The 16,652-nt window shown below is 38.6% G+C and overlaps 3 protein-coding genes across 4 annotated transcripts; 1 reads left to right on the forward strand and 2 right to left on the reverse strand.

The window, feature by feature from the left end:
* Window positions 1–1,531: 1,531 nt before the first annotated feature.
* LOC113734991 (UDP-glucuronic acid decarboxylase 2-like) lies at window positions 1,532–6,492 on the forward strand. Its single transcript, XM_072065435.1, has 7 exons — window positions 1,532–2,446; window positions 2,626–2,768; window positions 3,541–3,620; window positions 3,984–4,067; window positions 4,175–4,249; window positions 5,186–5,278; window positions 5,949–6,492. The coding sequence occupies exons 1-7, from the start codon at window positions 1,815–1,817 to the stop codon at window positions 6,162–6,164; spliced, it is 1,323 nt and encodes a 440-aa protein (XP_071921536.1). The 5' UTR covers window positions 1,532–1,814; the 3' UTR covers window positions 6,165–6,492.
* A 165-nt stretch (window positions 6,493–6,657) lies between these two features.
* Window positions 6,658–10,258, reverse strand: LOC113734992 (uncharacterized). Of its 2 annotated transcripts, XM_027261846.2 has the most exons (7): window positions 10,119–10,258; window positions 9,915–9,960; window positions 9,515–9,539; window positions 8,490–8,564; window positions 8,145–8,249; window positions 7,930–8,049; window positions 6,658–6,963 (listed from the first exon to the last, which is right to left on the reverse strand). In XM_027261846.2, exons 2-6 carry the CDS (start codon window positions 9,917–9,919, stop codon window positions 7,933–7,935), a joined length of 327 nt encoding a protein of 108 aa, XP_027117647.1. In that variant the 5' UTR covers window positions 9,920–9,960; window positions 10,119–10,258; the 3' UTR covers window positions 6,658–6,963; window positions 7,930–7,932. The 2 variants fall into 2 exon arrangements, with proteins under 2 accessions (XP_027117647.1, XP_027117658.1); XM_027261857.2 differs by lacking the exons at window positions 9,515–9,539; window positions 9,915–9,960; window positions 10,119–10,258 and adding an exon at window positions 8,732–8,801.
* Window positions 10,259–11,434: 1,176 nt separating this feature from the next.
* Window positions 11,435–16,320, reverse strand: LOC113718087 (caffeoylshikimate esterase-like). Its single transcript, XM_027243010.2, has 8 exons — window positions 16,154–16,320; window positions 15,929–16,019; window positions 15,805–15,837; window positions 13,742–13,888; window positions 13,360–13,490; window positions 12,620–12,757; window positions 12,244–12,342; window positions 11,435–12,115 (listed from the first exon to the last, which is right to left on the reverse strand). The coding sequence occupies exons 1-8, from the start codon at window positions 16,184–16,186 to the stop codon at window positions 11,666–11,668; spliced, it is 1,122 nt and encodes a 373-aa protein (XP_027098811.1). The 5' UTR covers window positions 16,187–16,320; the 3' UTR covers window positions 11,435–11,665.
* Between the last annotated feature and the right edge of the window lie 332 nt (window positions 16,321–16,652).

Raw genomic sequence — 16,652 nt, forward strand, 5'->3', positions numbered from 1 at the left:
AAAATGTTAAATTACTGAATTGATAAAGGTATATCTCTTTGACAACTAACATCGAATTTAAATTTCACACAAATATTGTACTTTTGTCCTTAAAAAAATTATCTTTGTTTACGTATTTAGAGAGAAAGAAAAAGTGTATGGGTGCGTGAAAAAGACAATAAACAATTGAGAGGTATGTGTAATTGTGTGTGAGTATGTGTACATGTGTGTGTGTGTCGAGAACAGAAACAGACTAAATGTATATTTTGTGCCACAATATGTATGAAAGTGTGTGATATATATGACAAGTGTAGTATATGTGATTGATTTAGAACATTCAATAAAAAATTTCACTTAAAATTTTGTACACCAATTAAGGAATGCTTGACATATTAAGTGGTAAGCCATTTTTGTTATCAAATTTATTGAATTGAAAAAATCCTAAACGAATTAATATCCACTATTAAATACAAGTTACTAGACATTCCTTTAATCTGCCTTTATTGACTTGGGGATGAGGGCAGAATTAAGATTAGGGGTGCTATCAAGCCAAACCGCTCGCGAGCAGTTTGGTTAAAAGTTTTGACAGAGTTCGAGTTCGAGTTTGAGCTGTTTGTTACGTGTAACAAGTTGAGTTTGAGCATCATAAGTAAATACTTGAGTACTCGACAAACTTAATCGAATATTTATATTATTTATATATTATATATTTTAATTACAAAATGACTATTATGGGTTCGTATTTTAATAAATTTACATGAAGTAATTGCTCATGGCAAAATGATAATCTGATAAATCTAAAATGTAAAAATTTAAAAAAAAAAAAAAGAAAAACTCAAACTCGAGTTTGATAAGGCTTGCAATTTATTTGATCTTAAACAAGTCGAGTTTGAACTCAAATAATACACTTGATGGAGTTTAAGTTCGAGATCGAATATGATGCTACTCGAGTTTGACTCAATTGACCCCGTTTGGATTGTATTTTCCGTTACTTTCCATGAAAAAATTACTGTAGCGATTTGATGTATGTGAAAGAAAAAGATAATAGGAAAATGTGATCACGGAAAATGACGTAATTTTCTGGCAGAAAATGACAATCCAAACACACAATCCAAAGACATGAGAAGCTTATGGAGAAACAACAACTACTTGGACGGCCATTTATTTGTTTTTTTTTTTTTGGAATAGATGGACTCCCACCAGTTAATTTGGAAATGAAAATTCACATGTAACCGTCAAATTTAAATTTGAAGCGAGTACAGTAATATGGGCCTTAAAAGCAGATTATTAGGATCAATTTACCGCCATCCCACCAATTGCCCTCTTTTGAAGCACGTACTTAACCAGTTTTACTTGTAGAACCAGGACTGACGTGCCTAACTCGCTACAGCGGAGGAGAGTAAAAGAAAATTTCAAAGGAAAGCAGCGAGGCTAATTTGGTAATAACAACATCCAAGGCGAAGTGACCGACCTTTTATTAAATCGATCGGATTTTTGACCGATATAATCCCCACCTTCTACAAGTAGTAGCAGTAGTTAATTGGCAGGCACTACTAGTTCAAGTCGTCCTCAACGTTCCATCACCCACTCCCGCCCTCCACGTCACGCGCCGGAAAGTGGGAGTTCCATCCTTTCCCGGCGACAATTCCTCTCGCTCCTTCTCTCTCTCTCTCTCTTTCTCAGCTGTTCATCAGAAATATATTTATACTCAGCTCTCCCACATACATCCAAATCGTCCGCACCCCAACATTGTCTCCTCTTAATTTTTTTTTCATCGTTCCTGTCAGAGAGAGAAGAGAAGAGAAGAGGTGAGAGAGAGGGAGACTTGTGAGAGCATGGGTTCGGAGCTGATCTACAGGGGACACGAGTCCCATCCGGCCACCGACGAGTACTTTCCCAAACCCCCCAAGCCTTGGCTCAGCGTGATCCGCCCGATTCGTTACATGCTCCGGGAGCAGCGACTCATCTTCGTATTCGTCGGCATTGCCATAGCCACTCTTGTCTTCGCCCTCCTCCCTTCCTCCTCCAATTCCCCCTATTACAATACCGGGGGCGGTTACAATTACAATCACGGCGGTGGCAGCAGCCTGGAGTCCATCACATCCGGGTCGTGGAATCCCCATCGGATGGCCTACCAGAACCAGCTGGGAGGGTTCAATTCGGGCGGGAAAATTCCTCTGGGGCTGAAGAGGAAGGGGCTGAGGATCGTGGTGACGGGCGGGGCCGGGTTCGTGGGGAGCCATCTGGTGGACCGTCTGATGGCGAGGGGAGATAGCGTGATCGTGGTGGATAATTTCTTCACGGGAAGGAAGGAGAATGTGCAGCATCACTTGGGGAACCCTAGATTCGAGCTCATCAGGCACGACGTCGTCGAGCCCCTTCTGTTGGAGGTGGACCAGATCTACCATTTGGCTTGCCCTGCTTCTCCTGTCCATTACAAGCACAATCCTGTCAAGACTATTATATCCTTCTTCTGCTACTTTTTTTTTTTTTTTTCAGTCTAGAGTACAGTAATTGTTTTATCAATTCAAAATATCTTGTGAATAATGCGTTTTCTGGAATTGGTCGCTTAGATTGATGGGTGTTACTTGTTCTTCCGTTTTTTTTCCTTAATCTAAATTTTTTGGTTGGGGGATTTCACAAGACGAACGTGGTGGGGACTCTGAACATGCTGGGACTGGCAAAGAGAGTGGGAGCCCGGTTTTTGCTAACCAGCACCAGCGAGGTGTACGGCGACCCTCTGCAACATCCACAAGTCGAAACCTACTGGGGCAATGTCAACCCCATCGGTATGTACAATACACCCTTTGTATTTGCATGTGGTTGGTTGTACTTAGGTTTCTACTAGCTGTTTTCATTTTGTTTTTTTGGTCCCTTGCATGTGCATGACTTTTCTTCGTCTCTTTTCTCTTTCCTTTTTTTTATTTTTATTTTTTTGTTAGTCATTACCCACCCACCCCCAGCCCTCTTTTTTTTTTTTTTTTTTTCCTTTTCCTGCTTTGGGGAGTACTGAAGGGGGCGGGGCAGAACAGACGGCTCCTGCTCACGTTAGCATTAGCTAGTAGGGATATGACTAACGTGAGCCTATTACTTCCGTTTGGGCTGGAAGTTTTTGAAATGTCTCGCCGGGTGTTGTGAAGGAGATGTTTTGGCGGTTTGATACATTGATGATGTGGTCGAAAAAGATTTGTCGCGTGGTTAACCGTTCGTCATTTTCGGGTCCACCAATCCGACTTCTTTTGTTCTTTTCTTACTGTCTTCTTTCTTTTCCCTCGTTGGTGCCTGCGGCCCACCTTATGTCAAAATGACAACCCTCAAGTCGGAAACTGACGTCTAGCCTTCTTACGACGCCGCCCTGCTGCGGCCCCCCCCCCACCCCACCCAACACCCAAACCGAAAAAAAAAAATGAAGGACTAAATTAAAATACGAAAAATTGTTGGTGGTTGTGGTGATCTAATCTGAGATCTACCTAACGCATGACTAGAGATGCATCTAAAATTCAATTGTATGTAGTTGGAGCTTTTGGTGGGTTCATTGACGAACTATTAAGTTGATGACAGGTGTCCGAAGTTGTTACGATGAGGGAAAGCGGACTGCTGAAACGTTGACAATGGACTACCACAGGGGTGCCGATGTTGAGGTTTGTTCACATTACCATTCAACTGCTTGCTAGTACTACCGTCTTAGTTACTTGCTATGCTACAGCATGACACTGGCACCATGTGTTTCTTACTTTCCCAACCTTTTAATTTCTCCAACTACAGTATTTTTTTTTTGGTTTCTCCAACTACAGTATTTTATTTCGCATTAAATGGTATTCATATGCTACGCAACTTTGGTACCATTTATTTGTTATACTCCTCGACTTGTGCTTCCATGCTTTGCTTGGTACTATTAATTTTGCGATACACTAGGATGGCACTTGGACTAGTACCGTAGCAATTCACTAATTTAAGTTGGTACTATTTTACATGTTGGAATATATGTATTGCAAATGTGACAGGTGAGGATTGCTAGGATCTTTAATACCTATGGACCTAGAATGTTTCTTGATGATGGTCGTGTTGTCAGCAATTTTGTTGCTCAGGTGCCTTTCTTTTTCCTTCTGTTTAAAGATGATTGTTTTTGGCTCTTTCAATGCCTTCTATTTTCAAATTAAGTAATACATTGGGTATCATCCGGATCGTGTTGCAGGCCTTGAGGAAGGAACCATTGACAGTTTATGGTGATGGGAAACAGACCAGAAGTTTCCAATACGTTTCAGATCTGGTGAGGAGTTTCATGAGGTTTTTAACACTTGCGGATTTGTGTCTGTTTCTTCTACTTTTTGTGGGATGGCAATGTTTCCCTCTTTTACTAGTTTCAGAATTTCTTAGTGTTTTCATTCATTAGACCTTATGTCCAGTCGAAGATGGAACCAGAAAATTTAACTTGAGGGGGTGTGAATTTAACTTTTCTAAACATAAGTGTATGACATAATGTATTTTCAAGTTTTTGAAATGGCGAAAGTTTAAGATATTTACTTCTACAATGGAGGAACATGTGTTTCTCTAAAACTTGGGGTCGGCGGCCCCTCCCTGCCCTCTAGCTCCATCTATGAGTGCAATAAATTGCGTCTTTGTTGCAGTTGCCTTCTGCATCTCAAACATAACACCTCTCATATCACTCCTCTTAAGAAGCCTTCATTTTCCTTAATGCTCTAGCCTTTTTAGGTTTTCACTGGGTCTGCAAAATGCAGAATGAAAGATCGTGTTTAATCTCCTTGATGAAATGCAGTTTAACTACATTGTGTTTACTAATAATCAGCATACGTGAATCAGACGCGTGCGTGTGTAAATATCCATGTTTCAAGGATAATCAGGTAACAGGTTTATAAGATGTACGCATTTATGTAACTGATTCAGGGTAAAATTTAATATCTTTCTTCTAAGCACTCTGGACAATGTACATCTGGTAAAGTGGATGGTTTCCCCAAATTGTAGATGTCACGTGTGAATGTGGACTACTGGCTGATCCCAGATAATTAATTGTGATACTGTTGATAATTCGCTTCCTTCTTTATTATTTCTTGGCTTATCTTCTATGGCATGACCTTGTCATTTGATTGATGATGTTAACTTTACCAATTTTTTCTGCACTAATACCATCTTGAAATTATTTAGAAAAAATTTGTTGGTGAATCTTTTGTTTCTTTGAATTTCAAAGGTTGAGGGTCTTATGCGCTTGATGGAAGGAGAACATGTAGGGCCTTTCAATCTTGGAAACCCTGGTGAATTCACCATGCTCGAACTCGCTCAGGTATGTTACTTACTCAAAATGCGGTGATTGTAGTACTGAACTCTACCTTAATCAGCTCGCTTCTTTGACATGTTCTTAGTACCCTTTAATAGCTATCAGAAAAATTCTAGGCTTCTTGAACATTCACATGGTGGAGGACCTTTCATTGTACAAGGGGAACACGTTGTTGAAACTTGGATCTCAAATTTCAAGAGTGTGTTTACAATGTCCAAAGTCTCACACATAGATGAGATTCAAAGGGCAAAAGAGGCCTTTTCTGTTACAAGAAGTTTCCACGTTTCGAGTATTAAGGAGATTGTGTTTGTGTGGGACCTTTTGGCATGATTTGACTGACAAATATGTAAAAGTGTAAGGTGTAAGCACCTTTGGAGAAATATGCATGTTATAGGAAGATGAAGAATGCTCCCATTGAGTTCTACCTCTAGACATGAGAGCACTGTCCTGTGGATATGCTGGTTGAATCTCTTGACAACTAGAGATCAGTTTTAGCTGATTCTTACACGATTTGAAATTTATATCTTCACCTTTCCAATTTTTTTTTTTCATTCATTTATTTTGGGAGGTCAAATCTTCATTAAAATGGTAATGCTTTGCACCTAGTGTTGTTGTTAGTACACGTGCATCTTGGTCTACACACTGTTAATTCCATGAGTGAATCTGGCATATGCAGGTGGTACAAGAAACTATTGATCCAAATGCTAAGATTGAGTTCAGGCCAAACACAGAGGATGACCCGCACAAAAGAAAACCAGATATCTCAAAAGCGAAAGAGTTTCTTGGTTGGGAGCCCAAAGTACCACTTAGGAAGGGTCTTCCTTTGATGGTTGCAGATTTTAGGCAACGCATCTTTGGTGACCACAAGGAAGATGGCACCTCAACGGCGTGAGTTTCAGCAGAGCGCCTGTGTGTTAGTGCTGGACGAGCCCCTTGACAGAGGGAAATATGCTGGACGAGACTCTGTATTTTAGTGCCTGTATGCTGCTTCGTGTATCCATGCCTAACTAGTTATAGTCGGGGTAATGGTGGGAAAAGTACGATCCCCTTCTTGTCGCTTCGGTATGGTACCTTAGATGTATGTCTTTTCCTGCATTTTTGTAATTTTAAGTGCCCTACTATTGATGCTTTTTGTAGACCACCGCTGCGCAGTATCTGCATCAGTTGCAGCCTATTTTTTCATGCTATTGCAATAGCTAAATTCGAGTTTGCTTGTTGTACACTATTTCTTTTGGCATCCCTCCGGTAGGTGCGATTGGCATTTACTTGATGCCTGAATTTCCGCCATTCCCATTTGCAAGCTCATGCCATTTTGTTTCAAGTTGTTCGTATTTTAGTGGATAGAATACAAGCGTTACTTTTTAAGTAATTTCTAAAATATAGAATAAAAAAACCTAGATCTTAAGTAATTGGTGAGATGAGCGAGCGTTACTTCTTAGTTTCTAATACATAAAAATACAAAAACGAAAATCTGGGTGTCTACAGAGGGGACAATTAAGACTCAGGTGTTTAACAATCAACTCAGGTCGAAGATGGCACCAAACACGATGTCCATTCAAACATCTAGCTGCATTAACCTTAAATTAATCAAAAACACTCCGGCGGGTTCCCCTTTTTTTACAATCCAAAATGCTGAGAGTTTCGATCCCATCTCAAAAGCCCCTTGTATGCCATATAGCCTGACTACATCGCTGCAAACCAAATTAACATCTAAGATCCAAGTGAAGACAAGAATGCAAAAAGAATAGAAAATAGGATTAGGAAACAGCAAATAGAGGTTTCTTTTATGAATAAATCAGCAATGTGAAAATACAATATCGATACTGATCCTTGAGATTTGAATTTAGCACAGCATAGAGTTGAAGCATTGCATCATGAAACTTTAAACTTAACAACAATACCCCAAACTTCCACAGTTTGCATACGGATGTAAAAGCTAACATATCTCATGAATAAAGCCCTAGAGCTTGATTCACACTGTTGACTTATCATAGGTACATAAAAATAGTTCAATTCAACCCATGAACTACCCAGACAGCAGGGAAAGAGAGGAGTTTGGGTAGTTCAACAACTCCACATTGCAATTATTTATGTGCGCACATAAGAGACAAGTTTTCTTGCGATTGGGTAACACTCAAATTCTAACTAGGGAATGAATTCCCCTGTAGTGACCCAATATATTCATAACATTGCAGTGGAGAGAGTGAAAGAAGCGGAAAAGGCAGATGTAGTTAGATGCAAGCACATCATCAAACAACATCATAAAAGAGCCAACAAGCTATAAAGGTATCTGAAGATTAAATAATACGTTAACTTCTATCAAATGACATGGAGATAAAAAGAATTAGCATCAAAACAATATCAGGTCATTGACTCCACTCCCATGCAACCTACTCAGCACAGACTCCAGAATCTAACTGATAATGTCAAGCATATAACATCAGAATCTGACAAATTCTGGTTACCAGGTCCACAAAAGAACAGCAAAGAGCAGTCGCTCTATGAAAGATAGATGAACGCACTCAATGAATCATCATTATCAGCAAAACTGCACTTATCTAACATATATCAGCTAGACTTACATCTACTTCATATGGTCAGGATGCACATTCTACCCAAACTAGAACACTCAATAAAATGCAAGAGAGAAGAATTACCTCTCACTTAGGGTTCCTAAGAACAATAATCACAGAATCCCCGCGAAGGAACATTTTGCTAATAAACCTGTCTTTGTTGACGGGTAGAGCTTTTTTCTTTCCTTTCCCAGTCTTGGGCACCTGAGCAGAAACATAGTAATGGGAGTGAATAAATGCACGAACCAAATTGAAATCAAGTGTTCAAGACAGCGTGGTACTTTGAGAAACAAACCGACCTCAGTCCACATCTCCTTAACATTTTCCAGGACCATGTTGCAGTGACGATCAAAAGCCCTCACACGCCCAAGAAGTTTCCTATTGTTCCTACAGTTGATAAGTACCTGGTCATGAAACAAAATTGAGAACATAATATGAGGAATCCAGACATTGAAAACAAGTACAAAGATTCAAATCAGCTTCAATGCTCATCAACTGTTTCTTGGTATGACGGTTTTGAAATGAAAAATGAAGAATAATAAAACAAAAAATGTGCTTTTACTTTTAAGAAACAGTAAAACAAAATGCTTATATCAGTGTAAGAACAGTTACTCCAATTGGTTGCACTACTTCTCCCGATGTACCTGAGTATTGTTCTTGACACTCATCATTAAAACAGAAAGAGGTCCTGTGTTGAACTCCTCTTCCTCATTCTTTCCCTGTCATACATATGTGACAGCAGCATTAACAGCGTTTCATGCATTTTGCAACAATCAGATAAGCTAGAATATTTTTAGAAGAAAAAGCACCGGAAACTTGAGTGTGATGCAAAAATCATGTAAAGACGTGCAAGATGTAAAGGCCAAAATTTCTAAGTTATTAATACCATGGACTAGAATATCTGCAGCAACCAAGATGTATTTTAGTGAGGCAGGATGGAGGAAGACATTAATGCAGGCAAATGTCGCCTGTTGAATTAGTAAAATCAGAACAATGGCTTTTATCATATTTGTTTCTTGCAGTTTGCTTATTTTCTTTTTCTCCCAAGGCACAAGGGGCAGGACTGTCCTGAACATAACAAAAGCATGCTTTCAAAAGATAATTTAATACACTAAAGCGTTGAAATCCAAGGTACTATTATCAATTTAACTCAGATTCTATTATTGAAAGAACCAAATCATGCACCTTATATACTTAAAGGAAACAAAAAAGAAAATCTTCAATTCTGGTTTCCTTAAAGGTCTTACTTGCCTTTAATTGGGGCTTTAACACAAAGGAGCTGACAAATTGAGATCGTCATCCAAACAATATTTCTAGTTGAATAGCATCAAAGGCAATTGCCGATAAGGGAATGTAAGAAAAACTTCGAAATGGCGTCAGCTTTCCAGTTTGTTAAATTATGAAGGCAGCACACTATATGAAATATGAAAAATGAAAACATAGACACCACAGCCATCAAAACTATCAAAAGGGCGGCAACCAGAGAAGCAACTACTGAAACCATATCCTTCTAGATTAGATGAACCAAACAAACAGTAATTCTAGACAAAGAAGCAGAAGCCTATAACGTACAGCAAACAGACCATCAAAGTACTAATAATGACCTTGCAGCAAACATGGAAAGACTAATATGCAAGGACAATAAGAAAAAAAGGTAAAGCAGACTTACAGGGACGTCCTCCTGCATTGGCCCACTGCAAAAATTAAAATATAAGTAAGTAAATAAATAAAATTATCAGTAAACTCATCAGAAAAGAAGTGATACAAAAATGAATAAACCGAAAATAATAGACCTACCCACACTACTATTATTTCAAATAATCGTTCACTGTCACAGAATGAAACCGCGCATATGTATTAGTACCAAAAAAATATATAAATGTATTCGAGCCAAATTGTCCTGTCAAAAGATACATAGAAAACCTCCACGCCTACATCCATCCCCTTTGTGGATTAATAACTAATACCAGTAACAGTAAAAAGCTTGTGCAGACACACATACAACCGCTAGAAAAAAAAAAAAAAAACCACAAAACAAGAGGCGTAAATTGACGAGCGTCTCGACTAACCTCATTTTTCTGAGATCGCAGTGATGATACTCGGATAATAGGAATTCTGCAAAAACAAATACTATATTACTAGCAAAAAAAGCTAGGGTTAACCGGCAACAAAAATTCAAAAAAAAAAATCGATAAGCTCTCTAGGCGAAGAGCGAGTTATAGAAGCAGAGAGGTAATGGCGTAGAAGATTTTCAAAGGGCTTCGCGAGCTTACCAGTAGCAGTAGTAAGTATAAGGATGTGGGTTTTGGTTGATAAAATAGTTTCTTCAAAATTGAAACTCAACCACCGACTAATATCGCCTTCTTTCTTTCCCTCTCTTATTATTATTATTTTTTAGGAGGGTTAATTTGAATTTCAACACTAATAAACCTTCAAGTGCCACTCCCACTTACTTTTTTCGTCCCAAATTATTTATCACATGTTCAAATATTTCAAAATAAAAAATACAACAAAGATACAATAAAAAAATATTTCAATGAGATGGAAAGAGTATTTTTAATAAGGATATTATTCTCTACAAAAATGCATTCTTATATTTCCTCTTTGCAAAATCAAATATGATTGGATGTAATGGTCACCTTATGTGAATTTTTTTTTTTTTTTGTCAAAAGTTACCTTATGTCAGTGGTGGTCCTTATTCTGGCATATTTTATGCCTGTGCTAATACTGTCTAATTACATCATTTAGCATTTAGTTTTTTAAGAGTTTAATTTAATGGCTTGGTAAGTTTCTTGCTTTTTTCTTTTTGTTTAAACTATTTTTAAGTTTCCGATATTTCTTTCTCCAACTTTATTAGGACAACGAATAATATTACATCTATAATGCATTCTTAGGACAATGTATAATATGTTAAAAGTAAATATTTCTCATAACCTTTAAATGTCTTTTATTATCCTTATTGATGAGAGTAAGGAGTGAGTTTTAATCATGGGTTGAAGGATTGATTATCAAGTTACCGATTGAAAACTATAGAGCTAACAGTAATTTTTAAAACCTCAAAGGAGGTCAGTGAAAGTGTGAGAAACCTCAAGAAAGGTTTTTGAAATTATCTATATATATATATATATATATATATTATATTTAACAATAAAATGAACATGGGATCGAAACTACAATAAAATGTCAGGGTGGAGTACAAGAAATTATTATTGAAATCCAATTTTTTTTTTTTTTGTTAATTGTTATCGTTACTTTTACTTCTATTCCTACTTAACTAGGGAGATGCTCAACTGAGCCTACGGGAGACCGATGGGGATAGAATCACCATCGGATCAGACGGATGCACTACGCACCCGTCTACTTCTACTCCTATTCTAACTAGGGGAGGCTCAACTAAGCCTATGGAAAATCGATGGGGACAGAACCACCACCGGACCAGACGGGTGTACTACGCACCCGTCTTGATTTGAAGAAGAGCCACAGGAGTGGCATTTTGGTGGGAGGCAACACCAAAGCCTTAAGGATTTAGTGGTGGCCACCAGCCCGAGAGAGCCGGTGGTTATTATTGAAATCCAAATATCACTAGCCATTTCTTCAATTCTTGGTACCTTTCATACGAGTGCCCATAAAAACTGACCAATCCCGTGAATACAATTTTAGTTTACTGCAGAAACACTGATCTTACCTAATTTGAACAGAGTTACTGCTCAGATGTTGTAAATAAAGTTTGAGAATTGATACAGAGAAATTCAAGTATCATCATATCATCTTTAGGGACGAGAGAGGGAGAGAGAGTGAACACGTCCACCCTCAAACTACATCACATAGACGAATGATGGTGGTGCATGCGACGTCCCTTCCACCCACACAAGTATTTCCCATGCGTACTTGTTAGTCTGTCTGGGCTTCGCACCTCTACTTTTTCTTCTACTTCGACGGTTGGCAATGCGATTGTGTTCAACTTCTCCAAGATTGGGCTATGCTGCTGCCGCTGCTGCGCCGCCGGTTTGAAGGTTATATTCTGCGTGCTGGAATCAAAATTGGCTGCTGCTGCTGATGATGATGATCTCTTGTCGAGCCACGCTATGATGTCCGAGAACACAATCTCAATATTAGAATCAGGTTCTCCCGATGTCAAACCATGCCACATCCCTTGATACAATTTTATGGTCTTGTCTTTGCTGCTGGCTTGCTCGTATAATGCCTTGCTCACTTCAGGGTCCGTCACTGTATCTGCTTCGCCATGCAACACAAAGAATGGTAGAGTCACCTGTTGATGATGTCACACACACACTGAATTAAATCCACCCACAGCTAATTAACAACATTTTAATTACTGCAATCAAAGCCAAAAAATTACTAGCTAGTACTAGAAACAATGCAGAAGAAATTGACCACCTCATGCAAAGTACCCTCAAGGGCCAGGCTAGTTCTGAGCATTTCCAGAGCTGTTTTCAACCTGGGCTTCTCTTGGTATATCAGCTCGTTGCCACGAATCTGCACGATATCAAAGGCAGACACCATCATTGCTCCTGCTATCTGTCATAATACTCTATCTAGAAATCAAGTGTTGTAGTAATTACTAGTAGCCTTAGCGTGGAATGGACATTCTTTAATTTTTCCCTTCAGTATCAATCGTCTGTCCCACCCATTCCGTCGATGTTGGAAAGAAATAGCCATATATGTCCTCCTTTTACTGGTATTTGATTCAGTACAGATGATTGATGAAGAAAAAGCAAGCTGTTTGCTGATTGGTTGTAAGGATTGCATTTACCTGTTCTCGTTTAAGCGGGTCCTTGAAAGCGGAATCAATGACGTCTTTGGTGGGGACTATCTTCCACCTGGGTATGAAGTCTTCCACTTTAGTTAACACGCTTATGACCAGCGGATGTGGCTTTACCTTCTCAGAAATCTGACAACGTCCAAACATTACATACTATTATAAATGAGAAAAGCATTAATGCCTGCATCAGCTAACTGCTAACTACTTATTAGGTTGGTCAGGGCTTAATCTGGATTCATCTCTGATAAGGTCCCTAATGCCCTTATTAGGTTGGTCAGGGCTAGTCTGGATTCATCTCTGATAAGGTCCCTAATGCCCTTGACGAGTCAATTTTTTTTTTTTTTTTATGCACTCATATGAATTTGGAAGAAGTCACGTATAACTCTTGACCTCCCACCCTATAATTCATGTGGTGACTAACTTCTCTAGAGGAAGTTGGGTTTAACTAGTCACATTTCACAATTCTCTTTCTTGGGGTTTTTTTTTTTTTTTTGAAAAAAAAACCTTCCACCATCCATTCTTGCAATGTACTCAAACTTTCTGGATTGTTCGAGCTGTTCAAGTGTCCATTATACAATTAATTTCAGACTTGAACTTGGAAGATCTTTTCCCAAAATCAAATTACCTATGTGGATGAATAAGAGATAGTGTAGTACTAGTAAAACTCCAAAATTTCTACAGTTCACCATGCGAAACATGAAAAAAATTCCTCCTGCAACGTTACTTATTACCTTGCACATGGGCGCAACCAGAACAGCACCGTCCCAAAAAGCCCTGTCCTTCTTGTGCACTAATAGAGCCACCGTCCCTCCCATCGACTCTCCGTACAAGAACCTTTTCTTCCCCAAGTATTCTTCCCTACCTGATCCCACAAAATAAATAACAGCAGCCATCAAGGACTTAAGCCATGGTTATCATTTTCTTCTCTTTTGTTCTTCCGGGCATTCATTTTCCTCACCGTTTTCACGAAAAAAAGGTTGCATAAAAATTCAGTCAGGTATCATAACTGACGCAATGCTAAAACTTGAAGGGGAAAGTGGGGTGCAATTTATTTAATGCATTGTATCCTAAAAAATTTTGCTCTCCAGGCCATCGGAATATTAGGTAACTTACAGCAAACGGATTTGAAGAAATGAGAGCAGTCGTTGACAATGTTGTCGAACTTTTTAATGTAACAACGGGCACCCGCGGATTTTCCATGGCCTTCATAATCAATTCCAAACACGCCATACCCGTATCTTGCTAGCCTGCTCCCAACACCTAACCACATGTATCAGCAACCAATGAAATTATTAAGATCACATAAATCAGTGCCCCTATATATTAAAAAAAAAAAAAATTACAACCATGGGGATTGCTCAAGTTTTGCTGGCTCATACACGGCTGGTTCAATTACGAACTTGGATATAATTAATTGAAGATTCAGGTTGCTATATTTCTCCATCCACAAAAGATTTTCCCCCTATTTTCTCCGCTTCTAGCCAAATTTAACCTCATACCCACTGAGTTTTGGTTCAGTGATCATCAAAGAGGGGACTAAAATCACTCTTTGAACTGTAGATTAGGTGTTTGACGCCTACCTGCAATGAAAAAAATTCAAAAGAGATGCCAAAGTACCCCTTTGATTTAATAGTTTCTTATACTTATCATCTCCTTATACATAGCCTCTTTAAGTTTCCCTCCCCTCTAGATTAGGGGCTCCCCTCCTTTCTATATTAGGATAAATTAGATTATAGAAATATTATCGTTGTTGTAAAAATATATATATATATATAATTGTCTAGTAGTAATAATATGATAATGTGACTTTGGGGGGGGGGGGGGGGGTGAAGTCAAGACTGACTACCATATTATGTGCTTCCCATTAGTGTTTGCTAACCTAATTAACCAGCGCCATTTTCAGCTTCAAATCTTCTGTTCAATTTATTACTTCAGGCATGCCATTGACCCAGTAGAATACGACGTCATGACGTTCCATGGTTGTCAACTATTTCTTCAGCAAGCACTCTCAACATTTCCGATCTTCAGTTGTTTAACCAACTGCGACATTCAATCATTGTACACATAATTTGTGAATTTTCAATTATTCTAAATGTTTCTGCCAATGTGACTGCTTCTAGCAATTCATATCTAAATTATTTTTTATTTTCCGTTATTTGTTGAGAGAAACAGACAAATTGTTGAAATTAAATTCAAAAGGTGTGTAGCAGCGCAGCCCTTTAGTCTTGAGAGCTTCCCTCCCTCTAACTCACTTTGGTCTAATTTGATCCTCCCTTAGTATAATGTACTAGCTTAGGAGTAGTACAATTCTTAACAATTCACCCAAGAAACTTTTTTTAAAAAAAAGAAGAAGAAATAGAGAGGTTAAAGCCCTCAATGACATGACATGATCTTAACAATTCACCCAAGAAAATAAAAAAAAAAAATAAAAATAGAGAGGTTAAATCCCTCGATGACATGAAATGATGCAACAACACCCCATGCCACGTCCCCAACTATGTAGCAGTAATATGTGATGGCGAAAATGCAAAAAAAAAAAAAAAAAAAAAAAAAAAACCTCAAAAGAAAATGAGAGTTGTGGCTGTGATGTCACATGCAGAGGAGGATGAGTGGAGCGGGGGGATGGGCATCCATGCTGTGCTACTTCTGTTCCTACACTACTTTTTGTCCTACTTTCTTGTTCCTTTTTAAGCATGAACTGTTTGCGCGGACTGCAATATATACCGCGAAGAAACATGAAGAAGAAAGGAAAATAAAATGCAATTCAGCAAGAACCAATAAATTCAAAGTTAAGAACCCACTGACTGACTTCTTTGCTTGACCAACTACTTCATCGCTCGTATGTTTCCCGGTCTTGGCTCTAAACCATTTGTAGTACTATTAATTAGTATATGCTTTACTGCTGCAGAGTGGAAACCACTTTGGCTTCTTCTTCTTCTTCTTATATTTATTTATTGGTTGAGGTGGGTGGGGGTTAAACTTAAAGGAGTCTCCATGGCCAAATTTGTTGGGAGTCGCAGGTAGTATTTCAGAAAGCGCAAAGGGAAAGGACCAAAATAAAGAAGCAACGCAATTTTCACGCATGGATTTAAAGAACATCAAAAAGGACTTGGCTGAGTCAATACTGGCCGAAGAAAAAAAGGGAAACGGATCATTGGAACAACAACATTTCTTACCTTTCATGAACTGGCTGCATTCCATGCCATAACCTGCAAACAAATAATGATCGAATAAAAACAGAGGACTAAGATTTATATCCGAAGGGGTTGGGGTTGGGGTTGGAGAGAGAGAGAGAGAAACCATGGCAAAGGAAAACAAGGGCCTTGGGAGAAGAAAAGGGCAACCATCTGCAAGAAAAGAGTTGCACTCCTCTGGAGTTCCTCGTATGCTCCTAGTGTCATCCCAGAGAGAAAATTACTTCAAACCGAGGAAATAACAATAGCTTGCAGATGATTCATTAAAAAAAAAAGAGAGAGAGAGAATGATATGCATGGAATTAACAGAAACTAAAACACAATGACCCACCTCATGATATTCAAAATCCATCTTGTTACACATGGCAAGGACCAAAGCAGGCCGAAACTAAGAAACGGAACTCAATATGCCCACCATTTGATCTAGATCTATGAAAGTCGAAAGTCTAGGCAGGATTTTAAGGTGGAAATTGGTCGGGTCTCCAGGATTGGATGAGACGTGGGACTTTCTTTAATTTTGTATAGGATCTTTGGAGACGTGAGTGACAGACGCCTGGTTAAGTTAATGGCCTTGGTTGCTTCCGTCAGAGACTCGGAAGGTTCCAAATTTTGCTGAGCTCGTTGTGGGCTGAGATAAGCCCATTCCATGTCCAGAACATTTTAGATACAGAAGATGGATTCGCAATAATCGCAGTGAAAATACACTTTCAATCTAAACACTATCACAATTAAATATATATTATACATGTGTAAAATTTACTCATGTATCATCCATCCAATCATGATAATAATGTATACACTGACACAGTATACGTAAAATTTACCCTTGT

The sequence above is a fragment of the Coffea arabica genome, chromosome 1e, assembly GCF_036785885.1.
Source record: "Coffea arabica cultivar ET-39 chromosome 1e, Coffea Arabica ET-39 HiFi, whole genome shotgun sequence".
Lineage (NCBI taxonomy): Eukaryota > Viridiplantae > Streptophyta > Magnoliopsida > Gentianales > Rubiaceae > Coffea > Coffea arabica.